General features: G+C 37.0%; 1 protein-coding gene across 5 annotated transcripts in view; it reads left to right on the top strand.

Moving 5' to 3' along the window:
- Positions 1-20,637, top strand: part of RPAP2 (RNA polymerase II associated protein 2) — a 33,148-nt gene that overhangs the window by 639 nt on the left and 11,872 nt on the right. For 3 of the 5 annotated variants that reach the window (XM_054637957.2, XM_077182259.1, XM_077182256.1), the window contains exons 2-11: positions 304-349; positions 1,106-1,220; positions 1,910-2,008; positions 3,060-3,125; positions 4,356-4,444; positions 6,205-6,240; positions 7,093-8,029; positions 8,335-8,429; positions 10,150-10,230; positions 16,329-16,397. In XM_054637957.2, coding sequence (XP_054493932.2) covers positions 304-349; positions 1,106-1,220; positions 1,910-2,008; positions 3,060-3,125; positions 4,356-4,444; positions 6,205-6,240; positions 7,093-8,029; positions 8,335-8,429; positions 10,150-10,230; positions 16,329-16,397 — 1,633 coding nt within the window. Of the gene's footprint in view, positions 1-303; positions 369-1,105; positions 1,221-1,909; positions 2,009-3,059; positions 3,126-4,355; positions 4,445-6,204; positions 6,241-7,092; positions 8,030-8,334; positions 8,430-10,149; positions 10,231-16,328; positions 16,398-20,637 lie in introns of all 5 variants that reach the window. The other 2 variants (XM_077182257.1, XM_077182258.1) reach the window with 2 other exon arrangements.

The following is a 20,637-nucleotide window of genomic DNA, read 5'->3' as shown; positions in this document are numbered from 1 at the left end:
TAAAGAGACACGGGGGGTGTGGCGGGCACAAAATTGTTGTCAGAATTTTTTCCCTTTTTTTTGTATACAAAACATGGTGAATGAGAGTATGATACGAGTTGGGCCTGTCTGTTTTCGCACTTTAAAAAGTGTATCTAACTGGTTGCTGCATACCAGCTTACTGAAATCACAGCCATCAAAAGCAATAATAATTACTAAGAAATTATATTGGTTGTGCTTACAGTTTAGAGGCTTTAATATTTTTCAGGTTCCAACATCTTCCACTGTTAAGAAAGTACGCTAACTTGTATATTTGATTTCTAGGAAATAAGCATTCAGCTGCTCAGAAAAATGAAGATGCTGCTCAAAGGTATAATTTCTGAGAAACAGTATGTGGTGTTTGTATTCCTTTGCCTCACTTTGAAATTGCAGTCTCTGTGCTGCAGAGGCTTTGCTTTTTCAGAGTACCATGATTAACTTCAGTAAATCACCAGCATCAACATCACGTAGGACACGTTTGGAGTGATGCTGCGTAACTTCTAATGGCATGCGCATCTGAGCATTGTGTCATATACTAAAAGTTTGTAATCTAACATCCAAAATTGTATTTCTTTAGTCTGCAGTGCTTGCTTTTTGCTGTCTTAACTTCTTTACATACCTGCTATTTATAATTATTTACATCAAAAAACACTCAGGAGGAGGCATTTGTTCATTTTTTTCCTACCTTTACTTTGTAACCTCACAGTCATGTCCTAGTTCTTTTTTTCTTCCTATTCTTTATGTCATACCCAGTTCCTGTTTTCCTGACAACACTCCATAAATTGTCCCAGGTTCTTTGTCCAGCCGGTTCTGGATTTCCCTCTTGCAAGAAAGTTTGGGGAGTGTATTGCAATATAGTAAGAGTCAGTACTTTTCTTGGCCAGCAAATAAAGCAAACCAATATAAAATATGTAACCCTTTGTAGTTGTAGCAGAATTACTAGTCCAGTTACTTGTTGCCTGTTTGGCCAACATGGTGTGATACAGAAAAATATAAGCTGTATTTCAGAAAAAAAGATAAAAATACGATTAGAAAATTGTTTATGGAAATCTGCCTTCTGTATCATTCAGTGTCTGTTCTGTTACAGGAAAGCAGCTCTGGAGGCTGCACTGAGACACAAGATTGAATGTGAGAAAAAAGCATTGTCTATTGTTGAGCAGCTCCTGGAAGAGGACATTACTGAAGAGTTCCTTCTAAATTGTGTAGGTGTTGCAAGTTTTTATACTGTTTTGTATCTTGGTGTGATACTCTTAAAAAAAGTTTTTGGAACAATTTGCTGCAGTTCAAAATAGCCAAACCATTGATTCCAAATAGCCAAACCATTGATTTTACCAGCTCTGGTAACAGTTTCCATATTTTTAAGGGTTCTGCAGTGAAAACATGCAGGACTGTGTACATTAATGAATCCTCACTCTTTTCTCACAGCCTTTCATTATACCTCTGTGGTTCTGGACTGATAGATGAACTTGAAAAATTTAGGTTCACATCATACCATCAGTAAATTGACACAAAGTCTCTATAAAGCACCACAGTTATCTGGCAGCAGAGTTTTGCTGGAATGGTATAATGATTATTCTTGTTAAGGTTGTAAATAGGCTGATTAATAGGGGTACAAAACATGTAAATAGAGGAAAATTACAGAAATAAGTGCCACTCTAGAGGCAAAACTCTGCAGGTTTTTTGTATATGTAAAAAAGAAATGCCCAGGTCTGTTTTCCTTCTCTCTTTGCCCTTTTACCTTTTCTACTGTGTAGGTTCTCAATGTTGTTTATTAAATTTAATGGATAACTGTTACAAAATTTTAGATATTTATATGCTTAAGAGATGTTTTGAGTACAAAACTGGCAAGTTTTCCAGTGTCTATGGTTGAACTATTTTCTTGTCATTTTAGGGAAAATGTATTACTCCATCTCACTATAAAGACATTGTTGATGAGAGGTCTATCATCAAACTGTGTGGTTATCCTCTATGTCACAATAAGCTGGAAAATGTAAGTTGCTTTTCCTTAATGCTGTTATCAAAGGAATCTTTTCACAATTTTTATTCTCTTGCATTTTCTTTTTAATTTTAAACTTAGACTATTAAGCACAGATTACTGTCAAGTAAGGAGCCAGGCATTAAATAATTCCATTTCAGTATAATCCTTCTGAAGTGAAAGGTGAAATTTGATGAGTAGACAGCAGTTCTTGTATGACAGAATCAGTTACTGTATGATCAGAATCACAATGTGTGGGTCTGTTCTGACAGGGATAAATATGAACGAGTCGTGGCTTCGTGGCCTTCCTTTGTGAATGGAAAAACTTGGAAATCTTGTTCTTCTGTCAGTGTAGCAACAGATGTCTATGAGAAAGATTGAAATGAAAAAACAATACAATGCAGGGATTTTATTATGTAAATGCATATATATCTGCTATGAAAATGTATGTCAACTCTGCTAATATGAAAGTCACCCCTCTTTGGGTGTGATGTGTGAGAGCTTAAGCAGAACTCAGAGGTCAGTTAGATAACCTGGGATGTAATACCAGTGCTACATGTGCTTATCTGAAAACATTCAACTCATGTGCAAAACAATTTACTGTTTTGGACTTCATCTATTTGCTTAGATGTTAATTTCAAAACTGTTACAGTTTGCATAAGTTCCTCTGGGTTTGTCTGGGTGGTTGTGGAGGTCTGACAGTTCAGTCTCACATGCATATAAATAGATCTGGATTAGGGAAGGACCTGTTGCTGACCTAATTGCTCAGCCCTTACACATGAGGAAAGCTTCTGCCATGGCAGCTCCCTTGTTTTATGTTCAGCACTGGTTTTCTTATAGCTGTGGAGCTGCCTTTTACTGATTAATGAGATGTATATGATTAAAGTGCCATTCTTACATCTGAGAAGGTGCAACATCAGAAGAATTGAGATAAAAGGTGGTTGTAGTATGCAGTTCAGTTAAATAGAATATATTGCACATACCCAAATATGTGAATTAAGAACGATGTTTTCTCTGTACTCATGATGGAACTGACAGTCTTGCTGATGAAACTATATTATTTTAGGTGCCAAAGCAGAAGTACAGAATTTCAACAAAAACGAACAGAGTTTATGATATCACTGAAAGAAAGGTATGGTAATAAGTGTATTTCTAGAATGTGTTAATGGTGGCAACATCAGAAATGCATTTTGTAACAGCATTCGTACAGTGGCTTGATTCAGAGGCAAATATGTTTGGTTCTTATGAAAATAATTTTCACAAACTGTTGAAATTTTTTGTGCATTTCACTTCCTAGATGATATCTTTGGTGAGACAAAATACATGGTTTTCTAAGTTTAAACATAAGATGGAAAGTTTTACTTGGATAGGTGTTTGAATGTGGCACAGCTGATCTGTTAAAGGCATTTGTGAAGAAGTGTTTTTTATTTTGCTCCAGCATAGTCAGTGAGCTTTAGCAGGGTCAAAGTGCAAATCCTTTTCAATCACTGAAGTTTGCAGTAGTGTAGTACAAGTTACATCTTACATATCCCTTAGTGTTCTTTTTTGGGGAACATTTGGGTTTCTTTTTTGAGGACTTTTCAACATAAAACCTAACTCTTGACAAAATGTTTCTTTCTGGAAGCATATTCACACATAGTTGCATAAAAGTCATCTTTGCCATTTCACGGGATACACAGTCACCTACAGGCACATAGACACTAAATTGTAACATAAATGTTTCCAGTTACAGAACAAATTTCTTCAGTGTCACTAGTATGCATTCCTTTCCTCTGATTAAAACTCTGGGGTACACAAAATTTTAGGAATTGCTTTCATAAGCAATCGGGCAAGACTCCAACAAGAAGTTCGATGTTTTGTGTTCTTCCCTTGTGATGCAAGTTCGCAAATCTGTTTTTCAAAGATGCTGCAGATTTTTAGGTGTTCTAAGTATTGCAAAATAGCAGGTTCTGTTCCTAACAAAAATTTTCATTATTAGACATTTGAATTTGATTGTATGTTTTTCAAACTGTATGAACAGCATATTGGGTTATGGGTTCCTCTTTGAAGAGTTTGGTTTGTTGGGGCTTTTTAAAATTATTGTTATATAGGATCCAACACTGGTTTGCTTCTCACTGTGTAATAAAACTGCAGAAAGCAGAAAAATGGGGAAGAAAGAAGTAGCTAACTGTGGCTTGTGTGGAATGGGATAGACCTATTTGATTCGTTGGATTTCTCAGGTGAACTGAAAACCTGGCCATAGGCTCGAAAAGAAACATGTATTGGTACTTAATTTTACAGGCATTAAAAGAAATTACTGTTGCACCTTTCTATGTATTCAAGTTGGCCTTAGTGGTGTTTTCTTGCTTTCTCTTGTTGCCAGTGCTTTTGCAGCAACTTTTGCTATAGAGCATCTAAATATTTTGAAGCTCAAATTTCCAAAAGTCCAGTGTGGATGAGAGAAGAAGAAAAGTAAGTATAATCTTACACATTCATTGCACCTTTTGAGAATATTATTTCTCTGTGCATCTGCAGTGGTAATTAAGGGCTGCAGCACATCAAAATGATTTGGCTGAAGCAGAGGTAGCTGATGTTAACATGTTAGTTTAGCATGGTGTTTGCTTTAGAAGTGTTGTAGCTGTATGGATTACAGAAATTGGCATGGTTCAGTACTACTCTCATCTGCTTAGCAGACGTGACCATGTTAGGTTAGAGGGCTGACTAGTCAGAAATAATAGGTAACTCGTATTTAAAATGGACTGACTGGGATTGAATTTTTACAAACAGGTTGAAATAATCTTACTCTGTTACAAGAGATTTTCTAATTTTAGCACAGCACTTGGCATTGATCTTAAGCTTAGACAGTGAATGCTTGCACCTGAAGCAGTCTATAACATGAAGAGATTTTTTATCCAGTCTAAAGTTCTGATTGCCCATGTCTTGTTCTTCCTGCAATACACATTTTGGAACAGTGTATGCAGTCCACGTTCCCATCTTAGGAAACACAGGCTTGCAAATAATCAGTGGAGCCAATGGGTGTCACTGTTGAACAACAAAGACTGGCATAGAGACTGTTCAGTAAATTTACTCAGCTTTCATTCTCCAAGATGCTACTTCTCATAGTCCCTGGCTTTCAACAAAAGAAACCAGCTGGAGTTATATGTGTCATATGAAATATATGATCAATGAGAGAAGAGCTTTAGAGCAGCCTCATCAGATCTGAGGTGTTCTAGTAGGTAAAACTAGACTCTTTGTTAAATGTTAAAGTTTACCAGTGCTTTTTAGGTAATGTTTTGCTGTTGTCATGAAAAGTGTTTCTAAAATCTCCCTTTATTCTTCACATCAAAAAAGTACAGTTCTTTTATGCCTGACATAGTTAATTATTCTGGGTTGGTGGTGGGGAGGCGGTATTTGCAAAAAAACAAACCAGCAAACTCCCAGATAGTTCTTGGCTAGCTACGGCTCTTTGCACAACCACATACATGTGTACACACTGATATGGTAGAATAGTTGAAATTCCTTTGACAGAAAAGACTACAACCTCCACTTAAAACTCCAAAGAAGAATTACATGGAGCTAATAATTTAAATCACTCTATGTTATCACCTTTAGTTTCCAAATTCAGTTTATTGATATGAGTGGTGCAACTTTCCTACAGGGTCTTTTATATACTGAAAGGTGTTAGTACACTGACTTGCATTTCGTGTCTGTTTAAAAGGTTTTCTTTCAGTCATAGGATACATTAGATTTTTAACATTTGGCATTGGATAAGAGGAATAGGACTGTCATGCTGCCTCATAACTGAAGTAGATTAATTGCAAGTAGGGCTTTGGAAAGAAACTCGTCAGAATTTATTTAGTAATATTTTTAGTTTCTAGAAACCTTTGAAAACCGTCTTCTTTAAAAAATATATAACTTGACAGCCTAATTTTTAACAAAGTAAAATTTAAAAGAAGTAAAAATATATTGAATATTCATATTTTTACATTAATTGGAACATTTTCCTATAATTAGCCCAGAATTGTCTTTACTATAGGAACCTTATGATCTATGAGGATCTTGGCATGTTCTCTTGTTTGAAGAAGAGACCAAAGGGTGATCTGCTTTGAACAGAGGGTATTGGACTAGAAGATCCTCAGATATGCCTTCCAAACTCAACTGTTTTTGTATTCGTGTGTATTTCAAGAGAATAGATTTAGCAGGAAAATGTTCATTCTGTTTTCTTTTTCCAGACCACCTGACATAGAGCTGCTGAAGGAGGGACAGAGGTACACTGAACAATTTTTTTGTTGTTAGATGCACTTATAGCTTGAAATTTAGCATCATAGCAGATGCAAAGGGAATCTTTGATTTGTTGTGTTATAAAAAAGACCTTACTAGAACCTATGCGAAGGTTTTTTTCCTTTGTGATTCTAACCCAGCATATTTGATCTGTATGATTTAGTGTACAGCTGCTTTTGGATTGTGTGTCTTAATTGAGCCTGTTGAAATCTGAAACAAATACACTGTTTGTACTTTGAATATTTCATGCCATCTATTCTTTATAAAGAAAATTGTGCCAATTATATGTGATGAAAGCTTCTGTACTTCTTAATCTAAAAGGTCTATATGAGGCAAAATGAAATCACGCTACTCTGTCATCTCGCTGTGCCTCGCTGTGCATTGACTTTCTGTTTGTTTTCTTTAGCAACGTGTTGCCATTAGGTGGCAAACTTATATATGCTGAAACAGCTCAGCTGTCCCCCTGATTTAAGGGTACTATATTCCCACATGTGTTAACATGCCTGTCTTCATTTTAAAATTGCACTATTCATGATGCTAAGTCTGACATTGTTCTGTCTTTAATACTGTCTTGTTTATACTGTTATTTTCTAACTACCAATAATCAGCTGAGAACTCACTTCTCTAAATAGTCTCTATGCTTGTCATTTTGATTGTAGAATAGTACAACTCTTAGAGTTCAAGAAGGCTTTTAGAAGAGCATATGATTCTTAAAGCAAAAAGTTACACTTTGCTATAAGGGGGGAAATGCTTTGTTTATCATTCTTTCATGAGAATAGAAGCTATTGCAGATAAAAGCCATTTCTTATTTCACTGATGATTTGTGTTTTCTTTTGTAGTGGACAGTCTGGAGAAGAGGTGAAACTACGTGATGAAGTAATTAAAGCATCTGACATTGAAAATCCTAGGATATCTTCAGATCCATGTGAATCTCATTCTCATGACACAGCCAGTGACAGCAGTACTGATACTGAACAAGAATTTGTTTCCTCTGTCCTACCAGGAAGTCAGTCAAGTTCAGCCAATTTTGCACAGCAATTGCCCAGAAAAAGCATCCTCAAAAAGAAGCCTGCTCAGAAAGTCCATGCCAGCCCTAAAACTGAAGATGCAGATGTGGTAGAAGTCACAGAACAACTCTCTCATTGTAAATTAGACACTCAGGAAGAAAGACACACTTGCTCTGTTCATAATGAAGTAACTGCACCACCTTCAGACAATACTGCTCCTGGAAAATCGAGTGCTTCAGAAATCTTTGAAAATACGTATGGATCACAGATAGTTTTTCTAGGTGTGAGCAAAAGAGGAGCAGAACATCTTAAAAGAACATTAGCTAAGTCAATAGAACATAAAAACCCTGAACTGAGGCATCCAGTTAATTCCAAAGGCAGTTTACTAGAAGTACTTAGGCAAACACTTATGGAGTGGAGAACTGAGGAAACTTTAAAATTTCTCTATGGCCCAAACTATACTTCTTTGTGCTCATCAGAGTGCATAGCATCTGTCAGCCAGGAGACTGAAGAACTTGATGAGGATGACTTAGATACACCTGATGATCTCAGCACTGTTGCTGTAGGGGAGCCTGAAAACAGTTTGAACTACTCTTTACCTTTCACAGGCTCAAGTGGAATAGTTAAGCCTGTGCCTAGTTATGAAAAGTTAAAAGAAGAAACAGAGCTCCTAGAACTCCGAGTAAAAGAGTTCTACAAAGGAAGGTGCGTCTTGGCTGAGGAGGCAGCGACACAAGCGCAGGAAGGGGAACATCCCAGCAAAGACAGCGTAAGTGTCTGCTGTAACAATGTGGAGGCTGGATGAAGCCTGAATAGACCTTCAAAGAATTAGTACTTTGTTTCTGCTGTCATAAGTGGATAAGTATCTCTCATGGAGAAAGAGAAAATTCCATTAGCTGCATACTGTATGTTGCATCAGATTATGCAAGTGTCTGCCCATTAAAAAGGAGTTTGGGGGTTTTTTCAGAGATAAAAGTTATTTAATGTTTAAATATTTATTGATTATGACTTTTTTATGTACTGACTTCAGTTAAACACTAGGTTATAGCTGTTAAAGTTTCTTGTCTAATACAGGATGATCAACAGGAAGATCTCACCTTCCCACTTGTTGATTCCAATGCACAAATGCAGATTAGGAAGCGAATTGTCCTTGAAAAACTGAGAAAAGCGTAAGTACCCTTTACTTTGGTGAATGTCAGTCTGAAGTTGTACTTGTTCATCATTGTTTTAAATAACAAACACATCCAAGGATGGGCCTGGCTCTTTCTAGGTGGCCCTAGTCATAACTTAAGCCCATTATTGCCCTAAAGGACTTACTTGTTTCTACAAGTCAGCTGTAGTCCAGTTGTAAGTGCCAGTTTGCACAGTCTGTAGGTACCAACTGCTTAAGTTTAGACTGAAAAACTTGAAATTGATTGAGAAGAGTTCAAATATTTGTCTTGTACATTAAGCATACTGTTACTTGTAAACAAATCCTTGTAATTGTTTAAGATAAGTCATACAAAGAGAGAGTTTCTAATGCGTGTTTGGATGGCTGGTATCAGTATGTCCCTAGCTACAACCACTAAAGGCCCTCACAATTGGATTTTAAAACTTTGCAAACATCAGACCTTCTTCACATACATAAAAGGGCTTTGGAGTCACACAAAAGAGATTAAGGCATTTCTGATGTAGCTGTTAGAATTATGAATCTGTCAAAGTTGGGAGAACCTTGAAAATATTCTCATTGTCAAGGCAGTGCAGATAAATGAGTGTTTGAAGGTCATGATTCTGTTTTAGGTAGGGGTATTTACTTTTCTGTCATTGTAGTTTGTGTTACCTGGCCAAACTAGGTTTTGCAGAAGCCTTTTTTTTAATTTAAAGCCTTACAACCACCCCCCCCCGCCATCCCTGCCAAAATAAAAGGAAAATCCTTTCTGTTTTTCTCTACCTGCATCATGGGTGGATAGGCCACAAACATGGAATCAAACCATCCCCCAAGTGTCTTGTCTGTAAATGTCGATTGTTTTAAATTTCCTGAGCTGATGCAGTTGTTCTGTTACAATCAAGAGATAATTTTCATTGTGATAAAGCAATGAATATGCCCAGCATCATAAGAACCCTGTGTTCAGTTTTTGTAAAATATGCAGTCTTCCAGAATACTGATGCAGTAAGTGTTATGTGCATATAAATGCAAATCACTGAATATTCAAATACAAAAGAATTGTAATTATTTAACAAGTAAATAGAGGGAAAAGTTTAATCCTAAAGGTAAAAAACAAAAGATGTTATTTCCATCATTTGGGAATCCTGACAACTAGTTAAAGAGTATGTGCAGTTTGTGTGGTCCATCCTTTTTATGCACGGATAAGTGAGGAGGAAACCTGTCTTTTTCTTTCTTTTGAAATTTTCTGGTAACTATCATCTAGATTTCATCTGCCAAGCTCACAGTGGACATTTCTGTTGCATCTGTGTGAGTCTGAGGTTAGCAGGTATATTATGTGTGAATACCCCATTTAGACATGCAGCTTCCTTTTGTATTGTTATTTTTGAACCAAGTAAATCTAAACCTTCAAAAAATGTATAAGGCCTGTAGTCCTAATCCTCATAATTGTAAAAATACTTTTTCAGAACTGAAAGGTGAAACTAGTAAGTATATGTATGTAGAATTATATTTAAATCTCCACATTCACACAGAACTAGAGATTTTTAAAAACAAGTGGTTGTGAAGATGTTGGCCCAACCAGTGCACAGAGAGAGCTGAAATGAAAACTATAGGCCTGATCTGCTGCACAGAAGTCAATCTCTTTTCCTTTTTGCTAACCTTGATAAGCTTTGGTGGAAATCCTACTTCAGAAGAAATGAGAAAGAGAGGAAAATGTATATTGACTGGTGTCTTTTGCCTTCTAGATTATCTGCAGTTTTGGGCCCTCTTCAGATTGCTTCAGGTGATGTTTACACAGAGCTAAAAAATCTTGTCAAAACCTTCCGGTGAGTATTGGTCTTTACTTAGAGATTTTTATAAATAGATGAATTAAACATGCAGTTGAATGATTTGTGATTTGGGCACAGAGAGGAGGGCCCTATTGCAGATCTCCCCTTCTCTTGCTGCGTGTTCATGTAGGTAATGTCACGTTCCCTGTGGACTAACAAGTCAGCCCTTTCCCTGCTCCTGACAGTGGCTAGGTCACCAGGAGTATTTGTAGATTTTTAAAAACTAGGCCAGTGGTCTCTGGAGGATGCTGGTGAGTCTTTTAAAGGTTCTGCTACCTCGTCACCTCCTATTAAGCGTGAGTTTCTGAGATCTGTCCCTTTCTTTTGCTCTAGCTCCTTGCAGCTGGGCTAAATGGCTTAAATCTGATTAGTAATTTTTATGAGTAACTTCTAGAGTCAGTTGGATCTGTCTTTTCCTGATTTCAACAGGAAGAAGATCTAGTGGGCACTTTTCATCACCACAGGTCAGTCAGTAGGACTAAAGACAGTATTTGGAAACAGTGAGATAAAGGAGGGAAAACAGAATGGTAACTTCTCTGAACATTCTTAGGTTTTCTTTGGGAGATAACTCTCATAGCCTGGACCTAGACTGTGTCCTTCACCCCCAAGTATTGTCAGAAAAAGAGCAATAGCAGTTGCTAACTGCGTGTTCATTGTCACTCTTGAAATGTCCCTCGCACATCCTCAGCCTGTATGAGGTTTACATGTATATTTTCCAAAACTCATTCATGTAGCATTTGCCACAAGGAGTCTGGGCTTGGGTGAATAGAAACCCAGCTCTACCCAATTTCTTACGATTTACCCCGTGTCTGGAAGGACACCACTAAAACACAGATGTCTCTCCGCAAGATTTCTTACTGTGGAAGATTCTCTCTTCCTTTCTGGTAACTGTGCATCTCATCTGTGCATGATATCTTTTAAATAAAGACATTGATACTATTTGAATTTGTTTCTGTGATTGCAGTCTTTTAAGTTCTGACTCGCCTCTTCTTTTAACAACACCACTGAAACCAGTGAAAATGTTTTTGCATATAGTGTAGATAGCTAGATAGCTATTGTTTGAGTAAGATCTTTGTGTCTTAAAACAGTTTTATTGCTTTGCAGTTTAAATGCTTAATAGTCACTTTAGCTTGTGGATTGATAAAAGTAGAGAAACTACAATTGGTGTCTTTCAAACTACTTTTTAATGATTGATTATCTAAGAAGGCCTGGAGGTTCTCAAAAACAGAGCTTCTATTTTAAATTACTTATGCTATTCGGAGACAATGGGGCATGAATATAAAGTTTTCAGTGGTTTATAGCAAATGAGACTTGAAACCAAAATAGACTTCTAAAACACATATATGTGTATGTATGTATATGCACACACACTTGTGGGTTTACAGAATAGAAGCAAATCAAATTTATTTGGTCTTTAACCCAGTTCCTGGTTCATGCAACAGTAGGTCATCATAATTTAAAAGTCTCCTCTAATCTGTTTTGATCTCTTAGATAACACTTGGTGAGTTTATTTTTTGTATCATTTTTGTTAGGAAGTAAGTTGAAGGTGATGGTAGCAACTTCTGGGGGTTCTCTTACTGTGAAGATTCCAGATCAGCTGCTTAGAAATTCAGGATTCTGGGTGGGGGGTGGTTAAAGACATTTGTGAGCGCTATACAAGAATTTTAAAAGCCTTCATATAATATATATCTCAAAATAAATGGAGTTTTGTTGTCGCTGATAGCAAAATAATACAAAAATACAGGAAATAGGGAAGAATAAATAAATACCTTTGGGCCCTTTTTCTGTCTTGCATTACTGATTGTTGGTACACAAGAGCTAGCTCATGGATATTAAGATGAAGGCATAGACTTGAATCTCCGATTTGGTATGTAGGTTTAAGTTTATTTAATATTAGTAGTCTCTTAAGTTTTGGATTGAATGCTTTGGCAGAGAGACGTGGGATAAATTTTAAATGGTATTTGTAATTACAAGGTATAGAAATTCAAATGTTACTTTGTTAATGTGGTTCAAATGCTTAATGACAATGGAGGAGCACTGATAAATGCTGGTGCTCTTTCCTGCTTTTTGTACTGAAGATATTTCAGGCTGAAGAGCGTGCCAAAAAGGGTAGTAGGTAAATCACATGGCTGTAGTAGAGCTTAGCTGAAGAAGGGTAAAATAGCATGTGGTGAACTAAGCAACAACGATTTTCAGCTCCATTGGTTTTTAAAGGAACACTTGCAGTTCAGCCTCCTTTGGGCAGCATTTATTCAATCACCACTGCTAAGAAACACACTAGAGAGATCTCAAGAGACATTTTAGAATGGTTAGAGCTCTTCCCAAACAAAGTCCCTCAGTGCCTGTAAGCTTTTGTTACGAAAACTGAGATGTCAAATAATTCTCCAGAGTGTGTAAGGGCACTTTGTTAAAAGATCCAGAGAAAATTAGCTTCTTATATATAAATGGAGGATAAATAATTTTGAATGTGTGGTTGGGTTTTTTTAAGGCATGATACTTCATTTTGAAAATAGGATTCCATCTGTATTTTATGGTTGCAAGTATTTTAATTCCCATTATGGAGCTTATCGTTGACATTGAACTCTACCAATGAATCAGATGTGAGATGTGTTCAAGACATGTGTTACAACTTGATTTTATCATGTGTCCAAGACAGTCTTAGCTTTTAAGTTTGTATCCTGAATATATGTTATCTGGTATATACACTTATTTATACCTATTTTACCTATTACCCTTTTTAAGTGGAATTTTAAGTTCTGAGTTTCAAGTCAATCAGTGGTACTTGGTCGTAGATGAAGTTCTGCGTGGAAGTAGGGGAGTATCAGGATGTTAATGATGTTTTCTCAAGTAATTAGACTTCTCTCAAAAGAAGCCTAAGGTTAAATGGTAACTTATTTTTGCTGGTTGTCATCAAACTAAATGATATTACAGTATGTAAATATGTTGCTGTTTTCCAGGAGGTAGAAAAGCTGCCTTTTATGGTTAAATTGGTCTATTTGAAACCTAAAGAAAGACAATATATGCTTCAGTATTTGTCTGTGCTGCCCTGGGTTAGTTAAAGTCACTCATCTTCATGCAAGTTTTGGAAAAAATACAGCTAGCTGAGATCCCCTAAAGTCACAGCTTTGCATCCTAATGCCATGAAGTCAGTTTGCAGATTTAAAGAAGGACAGATCCTTGAACTGCAGCTATATATGCCCCTACCTGGGAATCTGGATGTAGGAAGCAGAGGCTACTGCATTTGCAAAGATGCTGGGTTTACTGTTCTTATTTGCTCTGGATTCCTACAATTTCCCTATTGGAGTTCCCTTGTTAGTCAGTTATGAGGAGGTCATTTGAGATGGAATTTTTATGCATCTTACTCTTTAGTCCTTTATCCTGGAAGTTTCTGCCCCTTGGATCCAGGTGCTCAGTCAGGCTCCCTCACAGTGTGAAAACCACGTGGTCCTGCTGGGTGGCCACAGCGTGTCCTGGTGGAGGGAACCCCAAGACCCACAAACCAGCAACTGAGCAACCCACACAGCTATTTGGGATCTTCCAGCTTTCCTAGCTTGTGTATTCTGCCCTACACAGGCCAAGAAAGTGGGCACATTCCATTTTGAGAAGTTGCATATTGTTTTCTTTCTCTAGGTAGGTGAGGAAGAATTTGGCCAAACTCTTTAACAGAAAAGATTTCACTGCAAAACTAAAGTCACACACACAGAGTTTTGTACAGTTTCAACATTTCCACATTATATTTTTAGGACAGAAATCTAGTGACCTCTTTCATGGATTGTTCTGAAGTAACAGTTTTGGCTAGAGGCAAGACAAAGAATTAATGAACCATTTCTACAGAGGCCCTGCAGTTCCCTGTTTTCAGAAAGCTTTGCTCTTCAGAGGCCTTGGTGTTGACACAGAGCTTGTTTGAAAGTGACTGCCCTTCCACTGCTCCTTATTATTTAAGGCTTCACACCTGTAGGTTGCTTGCTTTACTCTGATCTCTCTGAAATGTTATTTTTTCCAGCTGCACAAGTGTTTTAGGACAGGTGCTGTACTGAGAGGTTACTCAGTTGCAGAAGCCTGACTGTTCATGCAGTGCAGTGACTGCAGTACATCAGCAGATCCATACTGCTGTGTCCTGCTGCTTATCTGTGTCTTTTGACTACCTCCTTCAGAAATAGCATATTGATGGCAATGACTAGTGTTCAGACCTTGCCAATCAATACTAACATTGAATAAGAGTTAATTGACACAAATAACTGCATCTCTCAGTTTGTGTACAAGAATGACACCTTCCTGTGCTCTAATCAATAATAACTCCTTGTAAAGCATTGAAATAAAGCTGCTTTCTCCATTTGACAGAGTTTCCCCAGGTGGCTTGGAGCTGTCTCTTTCATTATGTCTCATGATAACAGATTAACTGGAATGTTACATATGAATTGCCTGTCAAGATGATTCCATCAGGCATTTCTTGGTAGTGTTTATCACTGTCATCAGTGTTGAGTCAAGATGTTCAGCCTTTGTTTTGCCTCTTTTTCTGTAGCCAGAAAAATGTAACAGTTTACCAGGTATAAACTTTGTTGCCAGCTGAATCCATTAGCTATTTCAAATAATAACTGCTAAAATGAACCGTTTAATAACAAATACAAACAGTATTTGCCAGAACTCTTGGTTCTGGTGACAATTCCTTTGTATGTAGAGCAAGATGCTGTTTTTCCTTTCATAATTGAACAAAACTCAGATTGTTGAGACACTACTTGAATAATTATTGCTTCAATATCGTATTTTGGTTTGAAGACTTGAAGAATTGAGGATAAAAGTGGGATAATATTGCTTTGCTCATTACAAATTTATTTTATTAATTTTTAGTATCTTTCTGAAATAGAGAAATGCAGACCCATACTATAAATGATCTTACTGATAACTACATTTTAATGACCGTTTTTAATATAATTTTAGGGAATTACTTATTAGAATTTGAATTTTAACAATGACAACTACAAATAGTTCTGCTTTCTCAAATTTTAGTCTTTTTTTGGTTTTTTTGGTTAACTATATACTTGCCCAAAGTAATTTTTTTAAGTAATCTTACTGAGGAAGAAAACTCTGGATTTGAATTTGTTGCCAGATAGGAGCTTGCTGGAAGTGAACCATCCTCACCAGTGCCTGTAGGAGTGGGTATGAGTGACAGGGTATCTTCATGCTGGATCTGAATTTGTACAAGGTCGTGGAAGGGAAACTGAAAGCAAGAAGGGAGCAAACATAGGGAGGCACTTGCCCCTCAGCTGATCTGTTGGATGGTTCCATATTTCTGAAAACAAATAATTCTGCTGGCTCTTTTGAGTGCCACCCTAACCTACAGCTTCATTTTTGACTGTGACTTTTCCATGAAATTGCTTGTTTTGAATACCAAGGGTCATGCCTAAATTGAGACAGCAATTCACAGATGAATTGTTTTAACACAGATTAGTACTTGATTTAAAGCAGATCCAGTTTTTTAGGCAGTTCAGCCAAAGGAGTCAGCTGGTATCCAGTGCAGCAGCACTTTACTTGAACACCTATGTGGTTCTTTATTCACACTTCATTTATATTTATATGGCTCTTATATTTGGTCTGGCTCCCATTGCATAAGTTAGAATTCTGGATTTCCATTTTAAAAACAAGACTCAGCAGAGAATTGTCACTGCCACCTTATAAAATCCAGTCTGTGTCCACATCAGCTTTTACAGCAAATCTGGATCTGAAGCCAACAGGAGGGAAACTAAGTGTAAGAAGGTCCATCTTTTCAGAAACTCTTGTCAGTTCTGGAGAATTTCCCAGGGGTTTGAGTGAGAGCTGGGCCCTCACAGCAGCCAGGACTGTTTGTGAGCAATTTAAAAGAAACAGCTTCTGTTCAGTCTTCCCATCCCACTTTCATATTAAAAAAGGGGACATTGACAATTCTGCAATTCCTCCATTAGAGGATGACAGAAGCTTAAGGGCTGGTGAATTGCTCAGATACAGCTGTAATTGCTTCTTTATAACCCAGTGTATGCATGGTAGACTTAAAATTCAGTTGTTAAAATCTGCTTACTTTTATTTTTAAATGTACTGACTTTTTAAAAATTATTTTTCAGGTTAACAAACAGAAATATTATTCACAAAATGCCTGAATGGACTCTCATTGCTATTGTTTTGTTATCTGTGTAAGTACCCTTAAATGTCAAATGTTCTTATATGCAACTGTCTTATTAGCCTATTGGAACAAGATATAATTTTCAGGTAAAAGAAAAGAAAGATTTCATGGAACTAACTGTAGAATCAACAGAAATATTTCTTTCATAAAAATGAACAAAATTTTCTTGACAAAACAGAAATCTCACTGTTGCATCAAATGTTATCAATAGACAAATTTATGTTAAGAAAAAAGAAGAGCTAAGCTTTAGGGCGTTTTAAAGAGGCCCTGCAGGATGAAGTAGGAGTATAATTCATCCTCTTCCACTTGCTGCTGACATATATTCTTCTGCTCTCTGACATTAGGACAAAATGCATTTATATTGTATTATTTGGATTTGGCATAACTGTCAGGCTTTTCATTTCTCATTTTGCTTCTAATTTCTTAAAAGGTTTCACTTTTATAATTAAACTCAAATTATTTCTATAAAGATATATGTGCTTCTGAATAGGTATAAGTATTCTAGCACACTTCTTTTAGAAGGGAAATCTCTTTTAGCAGGAGAATTCCTCCCAAGGAATACTAGAGCCCAGTATTTTATTTTTATGAGGATTAGCTTTGTTGTTTAAGTACCACAGTGCCTACAGTCCTCCTTAGCTTCGTTTTACTTACTGTAGAATTAAATTCTTTACAATGATTTCCCTAATGGGAAGCCTGATTGTATTACAGTGTCTTTCAGTAAACTCCTACACAGAAGCATGATCTGTAAAAGCCCTACTCATATGCATCAAGTGAGTTCCTTAGTTTGTATTTTGCAAATTCATGTACTTTTCTGAAGTTAAAGACACAAACTTTGCAGTGTGTTAAACACACACAAATTTGTATTAAAAGGTGAACTAATGTTAAATGTTTATGAAATCACTGGTGGTTTCACAGTGTCAGGCTCTGCCTTCCATTAGGGTTAAACCATCAACCAATCTTTGTATGTCTTGAGCTTGAATTACGAGATTGCACAAATCTTTATTTCCGAGTCTGTTCATGACTGCGCCGCTGCTGCTGCTTCTTTTGGGCTTCCTGGGTCACTGGAGCCTGTAGGACAGAGAGGTACTTAGAGCCATTCACAGGTCAGGAAGTATTGTAGGCCAGCCTCATGGCATGCCCAGCCCTGCACTTACTTTCCTTGATCTTACTTCAGTCTGACACATTGTTCTGGCTGTGCTGTCCCAAGGAAGATGGTACCAGCAGGCATTAGAGCAGGCTTCAGCGAGCCTTACATCTGTGTCACCCAGCCAGATACCGCTCAAATGATTCATTAAATCAGAACACAGAAAGTAACTTTACTTGAATGCCTTGGCATAAATTTTTTATCAACTATAAGAACAAATCTTTTGTCATTTTTACTATATATTCTTATGGTTGAATTGGTAATTTGTGAAACAGATCTTATGAATTTTTCAAGTAGTTTCTGTACAGCTAAGGAAATGGTGTCTCTTTTTGATCAGAAGTTAAAATATGTAGCTGGTCTCTGCATATGATGAGCTGTAAATGTTTACATAAGTAATGATTGTTTTACAGCTGCTTTAAAATGTTATGCAAGTAGTAGGCAGTCCTGGTGGGAGTCAGTATAAGCAGAGAACCAAGTCGCTTTTTACTTCTGCTTACTAAAGTTCCATCCCTAAAGAAATTAATTACATTTGATCACTAAAAAGAGTGAATTTTATTTATAATATTAGTGAAATCATAAATAAAACCGCTGCTGATTTCTGCTTATTGTAAGGTTTTTGCAAGCTCATGACCTTGAGATTTTTAATAACTTCTCTCAGCTGCCTCTTAGGAGAGAATGTGGAAGAATGTAGCTGGGATAGAATGAGTGTTAAGATTCCTCTAATAAGATGATGCATCTTACGTTATTTCCAGAAAGATAAAGCAGAACATTTAATTATTTGGAAATTCTAATCAAGCTTGAGAATTTAGTGGAAGCCAGGACTGTGCAGGGAAAGGCTACTGAGGATGTGGACAGCCCCTCACAGGTTCTCTCACTCAGGCCCTTTCTCACTTCCTACAGTCTGCCAAGGAACCTGTCATATATTGCTAATAATTTTCATAAAAAGAATTGCACCCTATTTAAGTCTTCTCCCTTAGTTGTACTGAGACATTATGCACATTTAAGCACATCTACTGTTATTTAGATCATACAGTTGTGTGGGGCCTGAGTAAGAGGGGGGCTTTAGTAGCTTCAGCCATACTTTCACATTTATTCACAGGTCTTGACCTGGTTTCAGACATCGATATGACATATCAGTCATATTTCTGTTGATTCCACAACCATTTTACTGCTAACACTAACCAGTAAAGCTGCATAAGCAGCACCCTGGTAGGGGGTAATGCTTGTTCTTCCCAGGTGGGTGCCACACCATACTACAGCTATCCCAGGGTGCAGGGATTGCAAGAAGGCAGAGTGAGCATGAATTTCAAGGTATACCTCAAAAAAATCAGACTTCAAGTATTTTCTGTTTTGTATTAAAGGGGGCACGGTTGTTTTGTTTCAAGTAGCAACTGTTGGACTTCGCTTGCACCCTATTTTGTGCATCAGTGTTGTGGCTCACCACTTCCTTCTCAAACATACATGGCTAGTGTGTGCTGAGCACTTGCTGTTCTTAACTTCACAGAGCACTTTCAGAGTGCCCCAACCCTTTTTGTGGTAAGGTACTGGACAGAATAACTGTTAGCATTATGGCTGTATCAAATTCTAGTGTGTTATATGGTATGATCATGCTCTCCTCTCTTTGTTTGAGTGTGCATATTAACTCTTTGTAGGATACACCATGATGGATATCATTAATGCCTAATTTTGGTGCTTAAATTAGACCCTAGGCACACTTCTAGGTCTGCATGTCCTTGAAAAGCTGCTGAAAGTACTCATGTGCCCTTGAGTCTACTGATTCTACTGAAAGAAACCTGGGCTTCTCATTCATTGAAATAAAGTGCCTGGACAGTGTGACATGTCTCAAAGTATAAAATGTTGGCAATTTCAATAGTGGAGTATTTCATGTTCCTAGGGAACAGTTGTTTTTATTCAATCAAATTATTGTATAAAATATGAACACAGCCAGTCTCTGCCTTTATTGAAAATCTAGCCTGAGGCACTCCTATGAATATGGCACATTCAGCAATGCTGAATCGACCTTGTTAGAGTACACTTTGACAGCCAGAGCTTTATGTTCAAACAGTGGTATTCATGCCTGTCATGGAGTGGGTGACTCTTAAAAATTATCTGTACATCAAATTTTTTACTTATTTGTAATCTGTAGTAATTTTGGCATTGGTTGATTTTGGTTTCTTCCTGTTACATCGTTTAGTATGTTAAATAGAATTTTTTGTTCTCATAATAGCTGCTTTATAATTTATTGTAAGCTAGAATGCATCTTTTTCTGCCAAAGAACTTTGTAAGATACCAAATGAAGCAGATAAATAGATATAAATACAGTAGTTCAAGAAAGAATGGAGAAAGCAGTGGGAGGATTGGTTGCTATACAAGCATGGGCACTTTCTGTTTTTAGTGTATACCCCTGGCACAGACTAATGGAAAGCTTTCAAGATATTTTCAGGAAATGTCTCCTTTCATCTTACTTATCTGAGCTGGCTGGTTCCAGTGAACTGTGGTCAGCTTCATCTGCAAAGCCTATGCAAGAGGTTCCCCCGCTAAAAGCTTTGAAGCATTTCAAAATGGTCTGGGATTAGTTTATAAGCATTTGGCTGCAGTATTTAAACAAACTCAAAATGACCATGATCACTAAACAAAAGCAGTCATTATATGTGTGCAGCCACTTTAGATAAATGTGTCATGTGGAGATGTACTCTAGAGGTTTACTCTCTTGGAGATAACAGTTCAGGAACTGGAGAATCTTGGGTTCAAGTATGTGTTTTTACTCCTCTGCACACGAGAGCACATCTATTGCTCAGCACTGACATTTCTAAATCATTTTAAGAGGAATTTAGATGTTTCTGATATCGCTACTCTATTCTTATCTAAAAGTGTGTGAATGTTTGAAATGTATGAATCTAATTTACAAATACATATAGGATATGAATCAGACTTGCAGAGTGATTCTTTTTCCTACAGAAACCACATACAAGTCAGCTGGATGATATTTTATATAGCATGATGGAAGTTTGGTTCCAGGTTTCAGCTGAGAAAAATCATTCATCATTAACCTAGAAATAGAATTGTTTTCCATTCTGAAACAGAGCTGAGTTTGCAGGACCAAGAA

Source organism: Agelaius phoeniceus, chromosome 8, assembly GCF_051311805.1.
Source record: "Agelaius phoeniceus isolate bAgePho1 chromosome 8, bAgePho1.hap1, whole genome shotgun sequence".
NCBI lineage: Eukaryota > Metazoa > Chordata > Aves > Passeriformes > Icteridae > Agelaius > Agelaius phoeniceus.
The sequence above is the reverse complement of the archived record's forward strand: the minus strand, read 5'-3'. Positions and strand labels throughout refer to the sequence as shown.